This window comes from Phalacrocorax aristotelis, chromosome 5, assembly GCF_949628215.1.
Source record: "Phalacrocorax aristotelis chromosome 5, bGulAri2.1, whole genome shotgun sequence".
Lineage (NCBI taxonomy): Eukaryota > Metazoa > Chordata > Aves > Suliformes > Phalacrocoracidae > Phalacrocorax > Phalacrocorax aristotelis.
In genome coordinates, this window is record NC_134280.1 from 8,800,788 (window position 1) to 8,822,364 (window position 21,577).

The 21,577-nt window shown below is 39.5% G+C and overlaps 1 protein-coding gene across 8 annotated transcripts in view; it reads left to right on the forward strand.

Annotated features, from left to right (window-relative positions):
- Nucleotides 1-21,577, forward strand: part of NCKAP5 (NCK associated protein 5) — a 410,016-nt gene that overhangs the window by 248,626 nt on the left and 139,813 nt on the right. For 7 of the 8 annotated variants that reach the window (XM_075092891.1, XM_075092890.1, XM_075092893.1 and 4 more), the window contains one exon: nt 7,928-8,018. In XM_075092891.1, the coding sequence (XP_074948992.1) occupies nt 7,928-8,018 (91 nt within the window). The remainder of the gene's footprint in view (nt 1-7,927; nt 8,019-21,577) is intronic. The other variant, XM_075092892.1, reaches the window with a different exon arrangement.

The following is a 21,577-nucleotide window of genomic DNA, read 5'->3' on the forward strand; positions in this document are numbered from 1 at the left end:
TGAAAGACACAATGGAAACATTTCCAGCATTTCTTGGCTCAGATGGTAGTTAGAGCAGTTTCAGAGAAATGTCAGGTCTGCCATTGTGTTATAACAAAATTCAGACTTGTGTGGGAGCAGTAATATACCAGTGCTAAGGTCTTTCAAAATCCTACCCTACTTATCTGAAGCTCAAGCACATACTCACGTTATTTTAAGGATACCTTGAAATTTCCAGTGGGTTCAGTGGTCAGTGGTTCGACTAAGTAAATGTTGTGCTCAGCTGTTCAATTCTGTGTAATTTTCAAGTGGTGGTATGGTCTAGCGGACAGACCACCTGATGGATTGCCCACTCAAAAGAAGGATCCTTCTCCACTCATGTAAATAGAGTTTGAGACCTGTTTCATTACAGCATGGCCTTGCAATAGCTGCCCTTATCATGCACAAGATACTTTATTTTATATGCTACTCTCTTTAGATAGCTTTCCCTTCAGGCAACAGTTTGAGTATGCTTTGAGGATGTTTTTAGAAGGAGGGTTTAGCATGAGTATGTGAAAAGAGCATGCCTTGTGCAGTTTGGATTTACCACTAGCAAATGCCACGGGTTTGAACTGGCTGTTCAGAGCCTGTGGTAGGGAAAGTGCCATGATGGTGCTGCAGGAGGAGAATTTGCCTTGGTATTTCTGGATTGATGAGCACCTGTTCTGATGAACAGAAAGAATAAACATAAATTATACATAATATGTGTGTCTTTCTGTTGCTATTATGGAGAATATTATTACTTTATTTTCCAACTGAAATATTAAGGATGGATATTGTGCATTCTGTAGGCTTTGCCCAGCACACTGCTATAAGGCATGGACCAATGTTGTATGCTAAGCAGAACTGAAAATGTGAGGAAATCCCTTGGGGTTTAAAGCCTCAGCATTTCCCATCTGTTAGTTCTCTTTTGAAGTTTATCACTTATCTGTTTTCACTTCTCTCTTTGCTTTTTTTAATTAATTTTCAATATCTGAATTCTTTGGAGAAGCTTGTGTCTGTCTCCTGACTACCTACCCATTTGAAGCAGCGGCCTCACAGCGTGCTGCAGGCGCTCTGCAGTAGGTGCTCTGAGAACGGCGCGCTGGGACACAGCCCCAGGAAGGAGGGGCCGCTTCACCCCGGGGATCACCATGGCTCATGCAGGAGAGCAGTGGGTCTCAGGGCTGTAGGTGTGGCTGGCAGGTCTCTGCACAGGCTGGAGATGAGCCTGCAGATCAGGGAGAGAGATGAGGAGAGCAGGCAGACATATCTAGAGGTAATGGAAATCCTTGGGGCCGGAGGGGAGTAGGCAGAGTCTGCAGATCAGAAAGCTGCTAATTTAACTGAAACAAGGTAGAAGAAAAGACACTCCTGCAAGGGTGCAGTGAACAGGAACTGTTGTTTGAAGAGTTCTCTCTGTTTCTGTTATGTCTCTTGTAAAGCCACTTTCATATTTTTCCTCCTTAAAAAAATCATGTTTAACCTAAAATCAGGATTTTTCTATTTGTTCAGGAAGGGGTGTTGTGTGTGTTTGTTTACTTTGAAGCCTTTTGGTAGTTTGAGGGTCTCGCTGTAAGGAGAAAATCTAACCTGATCCATTGCAGAACTTTGAACGGACTGGTGAGGGAAATGCAATGGCTGGTAACCCCAAAACTGATGTTCGAAACAATGTATGAGTAAGCCAACAAATTTATGTGGGAGCTGAGTCAAACAGAAGGTTTTTGGTTGGTTGGATGGTGAGTTTGGAGAGAGAGCTGCAAGGCTTGGAGAGAGGCACAGAGGTCTGCCACCAAAGCCAGACAGATTGCAGTCTCCAAATAGACAACCAAAGTCCAGCTGGTGAAAATGCCAGCTGGTTCACAGGTGAACCAAGAGCTGAAAGAGCTGAGAAACCATGAGGGAACCTGCTCCTTCACCCATGCTCAGGCAGTAGGGAGGGGTCAGACAGCTCAAACAGCTGAAACGCAGGCCACATCTCCAGGGAGGCTATTACTAAAAATAGAAGTCAAGAGACTTAAGCTGGAGGCTGCCTAGGAGAGAGGCAGGAAGCTTCACTGTCTCACAGGTAGGAGCTGGAAGAAAATACCCACCCGAGAATTTTGATAACACAGAAGTAAGTTAAGCTAAAGATGGAGAAAGATATGTTATTAATGTTTTTCTCTAAGACTTTAAAAAGAGTCCTGCACCTGCTGCATGGCATGAGGTGATGGAAAAAGATGAAACACAGACCTCAGCTGCTGCAGTAAGATTCTGTAGAAACATTTGGACACATCTCTGTAAGTCTGTAAGTCAGTATTAAGTTGAAGGAATTAATGTGACATGCATTTGAAATAACCACTGAGTACTGTCACCTCAGCTTGAGGGTGATGAAAAGGGAAGGTAATAGCACCCAACAAAAGGTAGATGCCAGCCTGTGGAAATCTTGAAGGAAGTAGGTCAATGGGGAAGGTGTTGAGACTGTCATACACCTTCTAGATCTAGAACAACTACATGCTACCTCTCCCTTGGACGGAGAATTCTAAAAAGGGCTGTGTGGGATGTGGCTGAACAGAGCATGGGCTACAGAGGGTATTTATTCCCCTAAGGTGAATCAAAGATCAGGATATATGGGAAGGATTTTTTTTCAAGGAAAGCTTGCTCTGTCAAGGAATGGCTTTAGGTCTGGGGAGATCAAACCCCTCTAAGGAATATGCTACAGAAGACTGGAGAAGAGATTGGGTCTCCTCTGCAGTGAGATAGGACATAAAAGCATGTCCTAACCAGTTGAAAAGTTTGTCAGAGAAAATCCTCTTCACGTGTGAAATTACTGTGGCAGACTGTGAGAGATACCTCTCTCAAGGAAGGAAATCAGTAAACCTGACTGAAAGGGGTCTGAAAGTCCTTTTTGGAAAGTGGGAAATATATGGGGAAGGTTCTGCAGAGTTGGAGGGCTAGCAGAACTCTTGTGCCTCCTTGCAGTAGTGTCTTGAGGAAAGATTAATTCCTGTACAGTCTTAAAATTTGTTCTTGGGGAGAACCCCAACAAAATAGCTTATAGCTTTGGCTTTGGTCCACTTGAAATGACAGAATTGGGAGTGGCTCAAAGCCAGCAGGTTTTCTGACCATGTCCCAGCATTGCTGGGGAATGGCACAAAGGAAGTTCCCATTTATGAAGGTGCTGGTCCTGAGAAAATTGGGAGGAAAGTCAGGAACCTGACTGCCTACCAGTGATGTGTCAGCCCCAGCAGGGTCTGTCTTGCATGGCCTGGATGAAACTGTGCTCTGGCGAATGCTGTGAGTTGCAGCAGCCTGGCCAGGCAGGAGATGGAGGCAGCAGAGCTGTCAGAAACATAACATCAAGAAACTTGAAAGCAAGTCTCCTACAGCTTGGTGGGTCCTTGCAGGCAGGTCCTGGCTTCCAGACAAGATATGAGTTTCAGCAAAAAATACAGAAGAAGCTTCCTTCTGCCATCTTGGATGTCTGAGCATCTGTGCCCTGTGTGCTGCTCCCTGGGCAAGGAACAATGTTTCCTCCTTTCCAGAGATTGTCCTGGCCCCCTTGCCCAGAAACACACACAGAAACAAAGCCAAAATAAATAACTGTACATTGCAGTTGGATTGATTTCCGGGTATCCTGTCAACAGCACAGGACACATTACATTTTTTTAAATGTAGGAATGACTGATTTTCTTTCAGGATGAATAGCAGCAAGGACCTGTGGATCATAAATTCAAGTCCTTGGCTCTTGACCCTGCTGTGTAATTAATTTCATAAACTGCTCAATTCTGGTTTAAAACTGTTTAGGTTTCTCATCCCGTTACTCTACCTGGCAGACTGGTTCAGAGTCTCACTTTTTCAATAATTAAAAATATCCTAATCCCAGTTTAAATGTATTTGTAACCACTATATTCCCATCGTGTTTTGTCAATCATTGGCCTTAGGCTGATGTAGTTTTCTTTCTCATTCTGCTTTTTCGTACCGATTCTTTTGTGGAAGTCACACCTGTGGAAGTCCTTAGTCTCTTAAATTTAGCAAGATAAGTTGTTTAGTCTCTTCTCATGACACAGACCCTCAATTCCTCTAAATAACCTCAGAGCTGTCTCTTCACCAAATCCTCTCTGAACAGGCTGCTCCTGAACACTGATGATCATAATTGCAGATAATATTCCAGATGAAATCTTGACAGTGCTTTCCACAGTAGCATTAATATTTTATCTTCCTTAAACTCTTATATTCTGGTCTCAGAGTGCCTCATTTCATCTTCTGTTTAATGCTTTGAGAAATTTCTCCTTAGGTTAGGACTGATGGAGGACTGTTCCCCTACTGTAAACTGACATTTTGTCAAGACACTTGAGAAGCTTCTATTAAATATGGGTTTAATTTATTTTTCCCCTAAAGAAATCAGCTTTTTAAAACCAGAAGAATTGAAGGCAATACTTCAGTTTTAAGAAAACTTCGATTTTCTATTCAAATAATAGATATAACAAAAGATATAAGGGTACTAACTGAGATGCTTCAGATAGTAAATAGAACACTGAAGAAAGGGGAGAATACATGGTCTTAAATAGTGATTGAAGAATGTAGACTCAGGAATGGTGAGCTTTAGAGGCTGTTTTTACAGATCTTAACAGCTTGATGGTTACATAAGACGCACAGAATCCTTGGCAAAACGGGGTTTTTAGCATAGGCCAGCAAGCAGGCAGAATTCTTGGGGAGTGGGATAGCTATTTTAGGTGTAATTGGCAAGTGCTTGATGTTGGAGTGGGTCTATCTAGGATATTAGAATCCTAGATTCTAATAGAGAAGATAACCTTCTAATAGAGAAGGTAACCTTTCATGGTTACCAGAAGGGGGAAAAACATAGATTGATGTATAGAAATAGCCTTTCATAAAGATCCTGATTTTCGTGCTTCACTTCCAAAATGTACATGTCCTTTGCAACCCTTGTTCAGGGAACAAAACATGGGATTTCAGGTTAAACTTATTGAGGCTCCACCGTTCTTGCATTCTTTAAAAGAATTTATACTAAATCTTTCTGGCATGTACTGTCACTGTAGAGAGTATTATAGATCATAATCTAACAATCGCTGTTCAGTTAAGGTGCCATTAATTCACGCTCCAAAGATTCTAATTTATAAGAAACAAGTCTCAATTATTACCCTGTGCCATGTTTGGTTAAGCAGTCCTTCCTAAAAAGGGACAACTGGGATGCAAGTGAAAAAGCAGCACCTTATAAACTGCAAGAGCACTGGCCATCAGAGCTTTGCAGTAAATTTGACTGTAAGCAGATTTCACCTCCTTGTTGGACAGCAACTAGTTTTCTCTTTCCTTTTTCAGATATTCCATGGGTACTTAAAGCTTGTAAGGTCCACTCAGAGCTGTTTATTTAGCAACCACACACTGTCTCTGTTATGCCTGCGGTTCAGCTTTATGGCTGTCGACTCTTATAAACTTTTATAATAGCTGCAAACAACAAATCAACAGTAGTCTCAATTGTGTTTAACTGAGCTCTTTGTCATGTTGCAAAGATTATTCTCTTGCATAGAAATCTGAGTGCTGATGGGAAGTGTTTTTAATTGCCACATGAAACTGTGTGCTCACAAGTCCCTATAAGGCTGTTGACAAGATGGGCCTGTTATCCAAAACAGACCATCTGAATTTGACTGAGGATCAAATGACCTATTGAATTTAAGGATTCTTCATAATTTTTCTGAGCTGGTTTAACTGATGACACTAATATGCAACTAGATTATATTTTCCTTAATACTGTTAGGTCTAAATTGGAAAACTCCGATTGTAGTGATAGTTGAATCTATTCTTTCTCCTATTTTTGCTTTTTTATTAATTTGTAAGAACTTTATGGAGGGCTGGGGTTGGAACTGTTTATGTATATATGAAGAAAATAATTAAGAATACTATTACATCATTAATTTAAAAATGAAATTATGAGCATGTTAAGAAATGAAATCTTTCGGTGAAGACTGCACAGGAATTTATATTATGAACCAAAATGATTTGTTCTTTTGTGTAAAAGGCATCTGATTAAGGTCAGCCTGTGAGCAGAAATGGTTCCAATCTGCAGCTGAAAAACTGCACCACTGTCTGCACTAGAGATTAGAGCTGGCTTGTTTTTATTCGCATTTGGTCAACAGATGGTCCAACTATTCTGTGGGCATTCTGGCAATGTAGAAGTCTGCACTTCAATGACAAAAACCCATCATATGAATAAGTAAAATGTCAGTGTTCATCTGAGTAAAATGAATACCTAGTGTCGGCTTCTCAAAAAGTAGTTTAGCTGGCTGGCTTGAAAGGAGAAAACTGAGCAAAACATCATATTATTGCTAAATTAGCCAATATAATTCATTCTGATAAGACTGAAAGAACAGAAAGACTATGAAGCTTATATAGAAGATAATGTTATTGGCCTTTGGCCAGAGCAGTTAGCTAATATTTGCTGTCTCGCTGGGTTGTTACCTTAGAAATAAAAAAAAAGTGATACTCTGTGAATAATTCTTCTGCTCAATTGCATTTGCAAAGAATGGTACACAAAAGTCATGTTTCCCTAAACACCGTAAAAAATAAACAGCAGCAGGCAGTTTCTGGTCTGATATGCCTAGGAATACTGGGTCTTTTTTCAAGGTCACAGTTTTAATACACAGTGTATCTGGCAATATGGCTTAAGGTATTCCTCTCTCTCCTGCCTTCATGTCACTCACACACCCATGCCACAGCAGTCTCCCATCTCCAGCCCGTGTTCCAGCCTGGCTGTTCTTCCAGCTCTATGAAGGGATGGAGTCAGCCTCAAAGGAAAAGACCAGAAAACATGAAAGTGAGGGTGAGAAAACACTGTTGCGTCTGCACAGCTGGAACAGCTGTACAGGAGTGAGAATTCGCATGAGGAGTTGAGGAGTTGGGGAGTGGGGAGAAGCACGATGACCTCCAGCTGGAATTGGCACTCACCACTTTTTGTTGTAAAACCCAGCGTCTTTGTTGTGTCCATCACTGCTTCTCTGGCTTTTGATCCCTTTCCTCTTCTTACCAGTACTCAGAGAGCTGAAACCAGCAGTAGTCCCAAATCCTTTATTTTTGGTCAGCCTCGGTGACATCTCCGAAGCCCATAGATTTAATTTCTGATCTATCTTGAATGGGACCAGTGTTTTGTAGGGGGCTTCCGTTATCCCCAGCTGCCCTATTGTGCGAAGGAGCAGAACTCTCTATTCTCTGCAGCCTCCATTCAGGAGGGTTAGCTTTATTATCGGTTTTAACATGCTTGATGAATGTGTGTAGATCAAAGACAACTTTTGTTGGTGTCTATTAGCACCTGTTAAAATGAAAGTGCAAACCTTCCTTCTTTCACTGATGGAAGCTGATTATGTTTTCATGAGATGGTAGTACCAGATTGTAGCCTACACTTGCTTTTTACATCCCTTTGAAAGGGCAGAGAAGGGTGAATGTGTTCAGCAGCTGTGCCTCTATAAACAAATGTACTGGCACACGCTGCTGCACCTATGACATAGAGAGTAAATACTAGTAATGTATTTGACAGTCTGTCTAAATTGCACAAAACCTGACAATTGGCTAGAAATGCAGCAGTTGTGGTTTTTTTAATCTGACTGATTTTATGACAGTAATTTTATCATGGTGTTTGGTTACACTGTTGACAAGGTGATGTCTTTTGCACACATTTGTTTTTAATTTTTATAACTGAGCTCCAGTAAGATTTTAACAATACAACTAATTACTGTGCATTTTCAAAAGATAAAAGAGTGTCCTTAATGTGTTGTTCATAACATGGAGTATGAGAACATTATAAGGCCAGGATTGTCTTTAAATATTAATTTAATGGTAGCCATGGATGCATTAGGCTCTTGTAAAGAACAAAAACACTGAATGCAACTCTTAATTTTTTTCCATACAGTTGACTTTTATAAATGTTTTCATTCTCTAGAATGGAGGAGACGGTGAGAAATCTGCTACAGAGCCAAGGATCCCCAGGCCAGAATGGAGAAGGAACTCTCAATATCATGAAGGTATATCAGGTATTAGTGACTTTTTGCCTTTTTTCTTGTGAAAGAAAAGTTCTTTAAAACAAAAACTACACTACTGAGGTAAACGTGTCTGGCATTGTTTCCTCTGTTTGTTAGTTATGAATGCTTTTAAGTGGTGGTCGGAACTATCTACATTTTTGCAGATGCTTTCTCACCACCATTTAAGGTTTTCCATTTTTATTTTCATTGTGTTATCTGCAGTTGTTGCTCCTCACAGTTAATGGGGGACAGAGAAACTAGTTCTGAAGACTATTAAAGCACTTAATATTTTAAGAAGTATATACCAGCATCTCTAGAAAACATAGATGCTTTTGACAACTTGACCTTCAGATGGTAATGGATGATTTTATCTACCAATATTCTTATTGGGTGTGAGGTTTCCATATGAAGCTCCATAGTTTCTTACTGCTGCTTGTGGAAGGTGTGTTTTATCAGCCTTGCTTGGGGTAGAGAGAGTGTGTCTCAGGACAGAATTCAGGAGAGGAAAGATTTTAGAGGATTTTTTCAATTGGAACCATGTCTGTTTATGCTGTTTATAAGAAAGGAGAGTTTTACGTTTTCCTAATGTACTGCTGTATTCTGGAAGCAGTGAACCTGAGGTGGTGCAAAGCCTTTTTACGTGTCTAGAAACAGAAATGAGATACATCCCAGTTATGAGTTCGTGTGTAAAATATCTGATTAAAAAAAAAAACAATAAACGCTTAATGTAGTCAGTCCTATCCTGTATCTTTTTAAACAGAATACCTATGCCTTGCAAAGATAGAAAATGCTGAAACAATATATTAAAGTCTATACTAGATAGTGATCCTTCAGATAAAACACTTTTCAAAAATTCTAGTTATATTAGTCTGTTCTTATAACTGATGGATCAAAAATACAGCAATATAGCTAAACAAAAATGTATATTAAAGAGTATTATCACTGTAATTAAAAATTCATTTTAAGCTTGGATTGAAGGAAAGAAATCTTTTAGATTAACCTTCCCCAAAAATTTTTTTTTCTTGTTAAAATGATAGCCTGTAAAATTTAATTTCAGGACAAATTAAACTTTTTGTTGAAGTTGTAATAGAACATTGTGTTTTCAGAAACTGGTGATAGAAGTGTCTATATTTTACTCATTACCCTTTCTGGATGCAAAAATGAAACTGAGTTCCCTCGTCTAGATTCAGAGTTTATACTTCCTGCTCACTCCTGCCACCATGCAGTGGGTGTTCTAAAGTGGGCTTGGTGTCAGTCTTTCCTTTGGGTGGACTGCTTGTCTGTTTATGACAGACAGCTGGAATGATTTTATCTGCCTTTCTGTATGCTGTCTCACCTTGGAAACCACAGTAGGGTGGTACCACAGTTAGGTTTTAGCTTTTTGGAGTTTTGTTTTTGCACTTTCAACAAGAAAAGCAATAAAGTATTTTGGTTTCAGTTGAACTGAGGGTTTGTGTATTTGTTATTTTTCTTTTGAGCTGGAGAAAAATTAGCTGTGGAGTCTTTTTTAAATTTGAAATGTTGTGTGCTGCTACCCTAGAGGGGAGATAAACTAATCATTCCAATTTCAGTGCTTGCATATTTCTGTGTGGTTTTTCCTCCATCTTTTATTTGTTTCTTAATTTTTGAAAAAAAAAATTTAGTTTTGAATTGGGTTTTTTTTTCCCCTTTGGGGCCATACCAACATAGGTGTTTGTTGTCTCCTGCCAGCCAGGAGAATGGGTGCCGTGGTGTGTTTAGTATAAAATCTCTTGGATTTATTTTCTGACCAATGAAAGAACAAGGCCGTTCTGCCCGGTTAATAACAAGAACAACAATTCTTTGTTTCCCTTCAGCTCTAGCAAACAGCCTCCTCCACGTAGCAAACTGCTGGCTAACCCTTTCTTCCCTTCTGTCTGGATGTGGGGTTTTGTTTGAATCTGCTAGGTAATAGTCAGGGCTGGTTCCCCAAATCTGAGCCTAGCTCTCCTATAGAGTGAAGCCACCTCTGTCTCAGGACTTTAAACCACCCATATACCTGTTACTCTAGGATTATTTTTAATCTTGTACTCCACATTACATAACAGCTTCCTTCTTTTCCTTTTCTCTTCTTATTCTTGGGAACATTTTCACTCATGATATCAGAGACGACTTGGTTTTTAGCCATTTTCATTTCTGCCGTATTGCCAATATGCAATTTTCTTTGCTTACGAATTTCTTGTCCTAATTCATGAGTCAAAAGCAATGTTTTTTCCTTTCCTGGAGGTTACTGCATCATATACCAGTCTGTGATTGGTAAAACAGGTCAAAAATATGGAATGTTTCCATGAACGTGTTTTTTCTGAATGTCTGACTCATTCATCCTTGCATCCCTTTTGTTCACATTTATGACAAACTTCTGAACAAATAGATTGTTTTCTTCGAATTCAATGAATGGCTCTATTCACATGCAAAACAGCGCATTCCTGCCCTCCTATGGCTACCTGCTACATAGGTCAGAAATGGTTCACTTGAGGTGTGTTTGTTATTCAGTCACATGGTAAAAACTATGCAGTGTGATTTAGGCAACAGCCACATGATCATAAGAGCTAATACCTGAAAGGCTCTTCAGAACAAATAGTTGGCAAAGAATCTGTGATCTGAAATGTTTACAAAGTATTTTAACATTGAAAAACATATTAATAAGCGTTATATGAATCATTAATATGTTATTGAAACCAACTGTGTGGAAATCGTGGACAAACATGCCATCTAAATATATTATTAACTTTGTTACAATTACTGTGTCCATGTTTGGCAAGAGGCATCAATATTGCAATAGAAGCGTTTCATTTGTATCTTTTCAAATGCATTCAGACAGTTTTTTCATATATTTATTAAGGTAATTCACAAATGGGAATAGATCTTGAACATACAACCTAGGTAATATTTCTTAAAAACAGTGATGTATTCATGTTTTTGGGAACATGATAACCGTATTATCATCCTGTTTTGTAAGTGAAGTTTAGATGTGAGCTAACATGTGAAAAAAATATTTTTATGATCTGAACTCCAAGAGACACATATCTATCTCTTCGTATACATACACAAGACTTATTGAATATATAAATGCTACCATTGTTTTGAAAGCCATCCTTTGGAATCAGTTACCTTACAGAACATATTCTGAACTGTACCTGTTCTCTGTGATCACTGTGATATGGTCAGAATGACGTGATCAGTACTCAGTATGACAGAGTATCAGATTTTACTGCAGTTGCACAACCATATATTTCATAAAAAATGAGGACATGACCTAGGCTATCTCCAGTGTGACTTATCAACATATGTCCCATATTCTCTGATACCATGGTAAGTTAGTTTTAGTGTGTGAAGCGTGTTCAAGTTCATATTTGAATAGTGATAAAAGATACCTCCACGCAATAAATACTTTTGATCTATTGACCATTGTCTACATACTTGTTTTTTAGAAACCTAATTATTGTTCTGGGATGTATGAAATTGAGTTCTTATTATAATATCAATATGCCTGACTCCAGAATAAACATTCCTGCTAATGAACATTAAATGCTGCATAGTGATCATGTTAGAAGAATAATAATAAGATGGAGCCCAGAGCATGCAGTACTATTGCAATATTGTGTTAGGTCTTGCTGGGATTCTCCCTTGAAGCAAAATATTCTAACCCTTTCTGTAGAGCTAGGTGCCCTATGGGAATTTAATTTGCTGGACTTACAGATGGATGATGTGATTTCTTTAGGGTAAATGAATTTAGAAGCAGGATTGTAAACAAAATTCTCCTCTGTTATCATTTTACATAATAATAACCGAGGGAAGATTTATAATGAATGCTCATGTAGAATGTAGACAAGAATATGTGTGATTTGAATTGCTGTGAACCATAGTATTTCTTCCTTAAAGGTTTACTTGACTTAAAAGACTCAAGTATATAAGAGCTTTTATGATGTTTCCAAGAGGCATTGTCCACCTAAAACTTAGACCAATAACTTACATATTAATATTATTCTCATTCAAGACCCAAGTATTTTAACTAAGAGGGAGAGTGATCCCCACAAATAATTGTGTGCAGTACTTGAACTCAAGACATTAAAACAAGCACCCTGGAGACCTTCCGTCTCAAGTTTCTGCTTGGACTCGATGATCTTAAAGGTCCTTTCCAACCTACAGGATTCCATGATTCTATCCTATGGTTCTAAGTTTGTCCTTGTGATTTGGATATAAAAAATTAGAGTCTCTCTCCTGTTTGATCACAATGCTGGATATCTAGGTAGAGTCATACCTGATTACAGATCACTCAAAGTCTTTCAGGTTTGTTTTTTTTTTAACTCCTTTTGACTTTATGTCAGTGTACAGTGATCAAAATAGATGAGGAAGAGAGTTTGTTGTAAGTTCACAATTGGTTATAATTTTGGAATTGTCAATATGTGCACTAAAGCTCAGGAAACATGTGGTGCAGTCACATCGGAGAGGAAGGACGATCTGCTCTTTAAAGCACTGTGTTTGGGAGACTAGATTTTGATTCTTTCATTTGCTACAGATTTCTCCATTTCCATGGGCAAATTCACTTTATCTATCCACCTTTAACCTTTGCTGTAAAAAGAGGAGAAAACCATATCATTTAATCTCAGGCTTTTCATATTTCCTTGTAAACTGGAAAAAAGGTTTACTTCCCCAAGAGTTTGCATAATATACAAATACTTTTAATAGAAGAGGAATCAATTTGAAAGTGGAGCATGGATGGTCTTCAAGTGGCACCATTCTGTCTTGTATTAAAAAATACAGAAGTAAGTTTTTGCTGTTGGGATTTTGGGGATTTTGATGCATGAATTCATATGAAAAACTTAGCGAAATAAAAACTCATGACTGCAGAGGTTGTAACCTTCTGAGAATCCCACTGTGCTTCGTTCAGATTTACACTCCAAACAAATAGTTTTGTGGGGACCAGGCATGTTATTCTGACCAGCAGGAACTGAAATCCTGGGTTTTAGACAGCCTGAAACTCACGTGATCTAACGTGATGGGCCCAGTCATTCCTCAACTTCTGTGCTAGTGCAGAGTGTATCTGACTGTGCTTGTTCAGCAGCTGACATGGTCTAGACTACATTTTACAGATGGGATTTTCATCATGGTGAACAGTGAAGGTATTCAGAGATTGACTATACAATTCAAGAGGAGAAAGATATGAGTAATGGGGTAGGGAGTTTGTCAAGGAGAATGATCCCTGTGCTGCGGTCAGTGCTGTTGAGTCTACACCAAGAGGAGTCTGGCTCAAAGACTCAATGGGGGTTACAGGTAGCCTTAATAGTAGGGCATTTTTTTCAGGTTTCCTTGGGCCTGGATGCAGTGGAGAAGACCATTCCTTTCTGTAAGTGGTACGTGTCCTGTCTCATGTTTGCTTCACTGCTCATTTCAGCACCCATCTGACTACACTGACATCAAAGTGGTGGCAGACAGTTTGAGCAATTGCAGCCTAAGCATTTTGATGGGCTCTTCTTGGAGAGTAAGAGCTGGCTGGGTGACTGTGGTTCAGCTCTGTTCTTTTTCTCACTCTGGAGGGATGACAAGATTTTGAGAAGTAATGACTTCAGAAGAGATTTCTCAGGCTTAGTGTGCATGATGAGAAGAATGGCACACAGCTCCACATCTGTCCCATTTGCCAGGTATCACCACCATTGCAGTCATTAACTCACACTGCAGCTTCACAGGAGGAGTGGCTTTAAACATAAGAAAGCTCAGTTCCATTTCCTGTCTTCTTGCTGGTTATAAATATGTGTACATGTGCCTGCCTTATCCAAAGCTAAGAAAGACGATTTATCTGTAAAAATGCAATACGGATAACTGCAATACAAATATAAAATAATTCCAGTCCTACAAGACTTCTAGCTCTTAGGCATGAAGCCTGGAGTGTTTTGCCAGTTGCCTTCTGAAGCAGGTGTCAGAGGGGTGTGACTGCGTAAGTGATACAGGCACATTTCAGGTGGCATTGTTGGCCATATCAAGCCAATTTTTTCTCTGGATGCTTTGTGAGACTCAAATGAGGAACAGTTGTTGTGGCTGTCACTTCTGATTTGCACAGCCGTTGGTGTCAACAGCTCTTTCGTGAGAAGAAAAACTGTACCTATTGGCAATATAATTTTATCTTAACACAAAATTATACATCCTTAATGTTCAGGCCATTGATATGTAACATTTTATAGATGGGGCATGGCCATGAATTGAAAAAGAGGCACTAGTTGAATTCCCTAGCTGAAATCCACATAGGATTTCTTAATGCTATCTTCTATTGCAGAAAGAGGAAATATATCCTCAAAATTAGACTTATATCTCTGGATTGGAAGTGTACACAGGAGTCTGCATCAATCAGGCCTCCTAAGCTACTAAGGAGAATATTACTAGGCAAAGCTTAGCAGTTTTGCGTCTCCCAGAGGCGGACAGAAGAGGAGCCACCCACACTCCTGGGAGCTCCACTGGAATTCCCGGGCTGTCAGGGACACAAGCATTTGCTGTTGGACCACTTTCCCATACAGAGAAGTCCAGGGCTAGCTTGGTAATAACTAACACCTTGTGGCTTTTCCTTTGGTAGTTTTCCACCACTGTGCAAAGATTCTGATAAATATTTGTTCCCGTATTTAACTAAGTTGAGGTTGGATTCTTGCCCCCAAATGAGAGTGATGGTGCTCCTCAGACACTGTTAAAAATTACAGTTTGTTGCAAAGAATGTATGTGCAAATAGTTTTCCTTTTTTTTTGGTTGTTTGTAATACAGTGACAAAGCAGTGGAGTTACATTTAACACACTGAAGTCTCATAAGTGAAATGTGGCATTTGTTTGCCTGTTTCTCAGAAAACAAGCTCTTCTTTCCTTTCCAGAATCCTCTATATACCTACAGAAGCAAGAGGTGAAGATTGACTGAACTGACGATACTATTATGTATTATACTGTTTGTAATTCTACATTTAGATTTTCCACTACAACATAGTGTTTCTATCTTTTGCTATATCTTTCTTCTAGTTCTTACTTTTGGAATAAATCCACCAAAAACAGCCCATATACATTGCCTGAACCCTCTACATATGAAACAGGCATAACGGAAAGTCAGAGACACTCTTTGGAAAGCAAGACGATGATGTGGTTCACAGCCTCACTGACACAGGTCATCCTGATGCATACAGGGACTTCCCATTTATGCACAGCAGGTTATCTGCAGCCTTAATCTTGCCCTTAATGATGTTCTCCTGGTTGCCTTTTTTCTAATTCAGGGGATGTATTTGAGAGAAAAGAGTATGGCTCTACCATGCCTCTGCTTGGTAGTCCTAAGAGACTGGAATAACCTCCTGGAGTTTATAGCAAATACCAGTTTTAAGATAATCTGCTGCTTGGAGAGATGCTGGTATCTTTGTATATGAAGGCCAACCTGTTGCTGTTTATTGGCATGTGTTCCTCACGCAGGTCAAAGCAGGGCTACCAGCAGCAGGGCTGTGCTGACATGCAGGCTGAAGCCAGCCGTGCTTTGGCTACGTGAGAAAGCAAGCCTATGGGGCTGCTGCGGCACGCCTGCCACAGGACTCAGCACCACTTCCAGCCCCGCTCTGTTTCTCAACAGAGCAATGAGATCCCCAGGGAGTTGGTTTTGTCTCCCATCTGGCAACTGCTTTTAGAGCTCCCAGGTCTATAGTGTGACTCCTGGCTCTTGGCCAAAAGAAGATTTTAATAAGGGGGTCTTACCTGTCTGTAGCCTATCCAGATGCCTGTCGGGATCCAGTCGTGCTTTGCTGACCTGACACAGCATTGCCCATCCTGGGCTCATATTGAAGAGGTTCTGGTTGGGCAAGAGGGTCTGGCAAGTAAATAAGAAGCATTTTTATCTTTCTAATCTTTTGCATTTTCTGAGGAGGTATAATGAATAAGAAATAATTAATAGGGACCATTTAGTGCAATCAGTGACAGAAGTGTTTGGACGGAAGAGTTGAAAAAACAGTTTGTATTCCTTGGTATTCCAAGGTTGGGCCAAGTCATTTGCTCTCTCTGCTTTCCATCTCCATTAAAGATATTGTTCACCCTGCATTTTGAACTGTGATTCATTTATGTTTTCACAGCAGCAGAAAGCAATGCTTTTTTTAAGATTTTAAAAAGTTGAAATAAGTCTAAAATTTTGCTTATTTTCTGAGGGCAAAAAGAAGATTATGCTGTATTCACAAACATTCTGTTTTTGAAAATTATTTTAACAGAAGAATGCACTTATCAGTATGCCAGTATATTCATTTTGGAAAGAATGTGCACTGCTGATCAAGAAGAGTATTTTTAATTTCAGTTAAATATATCTAATCTACATTATAATAACATATTTGGAATGTTGAAGTTTTGATCTGATCCAGAATGATAATTCCTTCATTTGTTTTGTGTGTGAAGATGCATTCTGAGCTTCTTCCAGAAGTTTTCCTGGCAAGATTTTGAGACAAATGAACTAATCCCTGTCATTTGAAAAAAATTACCTGGTTATGTAATAATATACTATTTTTTTGTCCTAATCCCACAGGTAACTTCTTAGGCCAGCTTCTGCGATTGTGCTTATGGTGAGAACTAGTCAGTTAATATATTGCTGTCTTTCCAAAATACTGGTTAATACTCATCGTCAGGTATGTCCTTTAGACCCTATTTCTGGTATTCCCTAAAGAAACTGTCTATGGAATACTGGATCAACAAGTGTAAGTACTCAGGAGACTTTCTGGGGGGCAAAAAAGAAAAATAATTACACTTAACGTTTTCATTTCATTAAAAAGACTAATTTGGCCTTCATCCAAGAGTGAAAAGATATTATTTAAAAAACAGTGAAGGGCTGCAAAGGGAAGAAAAATTGGCTTATTTCTAGCAATTTAAATCCAGAGTAATTCTATTTATTGCCTTAATTGCTGTTACAGAAAATTTACTGAATTTAATTTTCAGAATAGTTTGGCTTGTTTGTACTTCAGTCAAAGGTAGATATTTTAATACTGTCATTTTAGTCAAGTGTAGTTACTTTAATCTTACAACCTCCTTCAGGAAAGTTTAAATGCTGCATATAGGTTTCCAGGGAGGAAAGATGATTACTCTAAGTACGGTACTATAATGAGCCAATTTATAAGAGAATATCTGCATGAAAAATCACACCACATATTCTTCTCACAATATCATATATGCACATATGAAGAAGGAACAGCTTAGCTTCTAGAACAGTTTTCTTTTTCTGATGATAACTTTGCTATTGAGTGTAGCTGATGTCTTCCGTTTTGAAAGAGCAATAGAATAAAATACACAGTGAGCTACTGCACCACTGTGCCTGAAACCTGGCTTGGACGAGTAACCTCCAGAATGGTCAGTCTTTGATTTCATTTATGACAGACAAAGTGCTGGGGGTGAGGGTGCTGTTGATAATATGAATATCCGTTCACTCAAGGTAGGATGGTGTCAACAGCAGTATTTGGTTGCGAGGTTAGCCTAGTTCACTTTGGCACCCTGGACTGATGTTCAGCTGGGGACCTGAAGACAAAAATCTCCATCTACTCTTACTGACCTGATAAGTACACTTAGCAGTGAACTTTACTGTGAAGGTTTTCTTCTTTTACAGTCCTTTATGATCTGAACTTTTTCAAAAGCAATAGATGTTTTGGATGCATGAAGAGCCAATAAAAGCATCATCAGGAAATTTATTAATGTTACTGCAGAACTGTTCAACGGGGGTGATAGTTTGTACTAGTGAGAAGTGTTTTGAGTAATATGTAGTACATTTATATTGATATCGAGTGGTAGGAGGCTCATATCAGAAATGTAAAGAAAGTACTTTGTTCTCTAATCCATCACATGTATTTAATCTGGGGAATGTTACTGCTTACTCTGTTCACTTTGTAAGTGAAATCCAGAGATGACAAAGAAGAATTTTATTTGTTTTTCCTGACAACGGTAATGTTAAACTGTGAACAATTTGGGATGTTTCTATAAAATTTTGTGATGTGTGTGCATTCCTTTCTTTTCCTTCAATTTTGGTCACCTTGTCTGAACAAGTGTTGTTAGCTAAACAAAAATATATTACAGTTACACTCGCTGATGTGCTAGCTAACGCAAAGCTATATTTTAGTCTATCCTTCGACTGAGAGAAAATAAAGCAAGAGAAAATAGCTGAATACATAGATAGAAGTGAGCAAGGTAAAACCAGAAGTCATAGTTGTAGCCTTATACTCGGATATAATTTAGATTGTACTCTTTAGTTACATGTAAATTTTTTCTGCATTCTAACTTGTTTGTTCAGTTATGGTTTTTCTTCAAACCTGGGTCATGGTGTTTAGTGGGATTCCCATTAGCAAATAAAGAAAATTAAAAAAAACCAAACTGCAGATGGAACAGACATACTCAGGTCAAAGTGATATCAGTGGCCACCCCTATTGCAGGAAACTCTGTGAATTCATCAGTCTTCACATTGCTCCTACTTAACATACAAATGTCTTATACATCTCAGTGAAAATGGCTATAAAGCATATCAGAAGATACTGAAAAATTTCAAAGGCCATATTTAAGAGGGATTGAGCCACAGTAAATGAGGGTTAATTAAGATTAAGGGAAAAAAGTCATGGTGGGGGGAGAAAGGAGAGCAAGGTGCCACTGGAAAACAATTTTAACCTTGTTGGAATTTTACATGAATAGTCCTTTGAGCAATTGCTGCCTTTTTTCAGCTTATGCAGTCAGACTGAGCTGCTCGTGCATGGCTTGGGGCTGTTTTTTCATGAAAGTACAAAGAAAGCCTCATCTATGGTTTTTATCTACATCAACGGTTGAAAATTCTCGTTTCATATTGCTCACTCACAGTGAAGAATAGTGCTGAACACTAGGAGGTCTGCAGTGGAAATAACACTGAAAGTATATCATCTAAGAATACATCAAGACTAGAGAATAGCCTTGCAAGAAAAAACATTCACAATTTATTATTACATAAACAATTCTGTATATGGATTTGTAAATTGCCATTTGGGTTTGGAGGTTAAGAGTCTGCCTTTATTATAGCAGGAGTGTTAGAAATGTAGTGTAGTGTACCTGGATCACCAAATTCAGTCACTGAAATATAACTATTTAGTAAATATCTTATTTAGAAAGTCCTATGGAGGCTCCTGAGACACCATGAAAGTGCTAAATGTTTTGAGATGCTGAGTTAGCCACCTAGCTTGGATTCAGTATTGATTGTGTTCTTGGATGCCTGTTACTGTTGCCTCTGTATACGATCTGGTAATAACTACATTATGAATTGTTTCGAGTTTTTTTCTCAAATAAGTGGCTATGAGCAATCATAAGCCTTGTTTAATTATATATCCTACGTATATTTTATTCTTGGGTTAAACATATGATTAAAGTGTGGTTTTGGAAAATTGCAGGCATGACTCAGAAGAATTTGAATTTGTAACCTTTATAAAACCATTGTCTCTAATAAATTGCAGAAGCTGAAGAATTAAAGGAATTGGGGGGGGGGGAACCAACCCAACACTTAGGCATCACAATCTGACACCCAAAATTGAAATAGAGATCGTTTGTATCTGAGGGATCTTTACCACATTGCCTCTGAAACACTTCACTTCTCTGGAGGACTTGTGTTTATCACATGAAAATGATCTTTAGCTTCTATACGCAAAGATGTCATCTCTAATTATTACTTACCAGTTTCCAGACAAGCATTTCATGTCATCCAATGCTCATTGGGAAAATCAGCATTTCAAAGACCTTGATCTTTTTTTAAACTTCTTGTTTGGTTCAAGCAGTATTTTGTCACACATCCTTGTGACAGATTGCTGTTTATAGTCAGTACTGTAGAGTCCAGATCCAGTGATATCAGGATTAGATTATGCTACATTGTATTATTATAGCCACTTGTCCAGTGAACTTTGCAATATCTCCTTGATTCAGGAACCTCCCTGCGTAGCCTGTTCCAGTGACCATTTGACCACCCTCATGGGGGAAAAACAGAGGGGGATGGTCCTAAAATCTAATTGCAATTTCTCATGTTCCAAGCTGTGTCCATTGTATCTGGTCTTTTCATCATGCTGCTTCCAAGAGACTGGCTCCGTCTTCTTTCTTCCCTGCAACAGACACCTTCCTGTGCAGTTGGCTCCCAGTCTCTACTGGTGTGCATGGATATTCCTCCCCTGGGCAGGACTTTGCATTTCCTGTTGCTCAGAGCAGAGGTTGGTGCTGTGCTGCTGCTGGTTCTGTTTGGTCTCCTCCCATGGAAGCCCGTCTGCTGGTGAACGGTGTTAATGATTTTTGTTTTCTTAAAGGCTTCTTCCTTGGCTAGGTAGTTCCTTCCTTGTAAAATCTCAAATTAGGAAGAATTAGAACATGAGTTACCTGGGGTATTATATGATCATTTCATATCTATTTGTCATTACTATCAGAAAGAGCCCTTATTCCAATTAGTGCCTAATCATGGTTTTCATTGTAAAAAAGAAAATCTAAACAGATTTTTGCTAGCTACCTTCTTTCTTTCTTCATGTCATCTGACACTTACTCTTCTTGATTTGAAATTTCATAGTTACAAATTGAAATATTTTAAAGTGAGTTCATAATTTTCCAATTTTTTTTCTGTGTGCATGTAATTCCTAGAAAGCATCTGAAGAAAGAAGAAAGGGAGAAGAACAGACAACTGTTGGCACTACCAGTAAAATTTTAAAAGTACAATAATTTCTGAAATAATAATGGTTAAGAAATAGCTGGCTAAGCATCTCTTTGATACTTGTCTGTTCCTTGACAAAGTGATGAGTCTTAGAGGAAAGGCATCCCCACAACTAACTCTGTGTCCAGAAGGTCAGCAGCCTTTTGCCTTTCTTGGGGTGAAGGAGGAGGCTGTGGGAGGTTGACCCTGGCTGGATGCCAGGTGCCCAAAACTGCTCTATCCCTCCCCTCCCCAGCTGGATGGGAGAGAGAAAATATAACAAAAGGCTTGTGGGTCGAGATAAGGACAGGGAGATCACTCAGCAATTACTGTCATGGGCAAAACTGACTCAACTTGGGGAAATTAGTTTAATTTATTACGAATCAAATCAGAGTAGGGTAATGAGAAACAAAAACTAAATCTTAAAACACCTTCCCCCACTCCTCCCTTCTTTCCAAGCTCAACTTCACTCCCAAATTCTCTCCCTCTTCCCCACAAGCAGCGCAGGGGGACGGGGAATGGGGGCTGTGGTCAGTTCATCACATGCTGTCTCTGCCACCCCTTCCTCCTCAGGGGCAGGACTCCTCACACTCTTCCCCTGCTCCAGCGTGGGGTCCTTCCCAGGGGAGACAGTCCTCCACAAACTTCTCCAACGTGGGTCCTTCCCACAGGCTGCAGTTCTTCATGACCTGCTCCAGCGTGGGTCCCTTCCACGGGGTGCAGCCCTTCAGGAACAGGCTGCTCCAGTGTGGGTCCCCCGTGGGGTCACAAGTCCTGCCAGCAAACCTGCCCCAGCACAGGCTCCTCTCTCCAGGGGCCACAGGTCCTGCCAGGAGCCTGCTCCAGTGTGGGCTTCCCCCGGGGTCACAGCCGCCTTCAGGCATCTGCCTGCTCTGGCGTGGGGT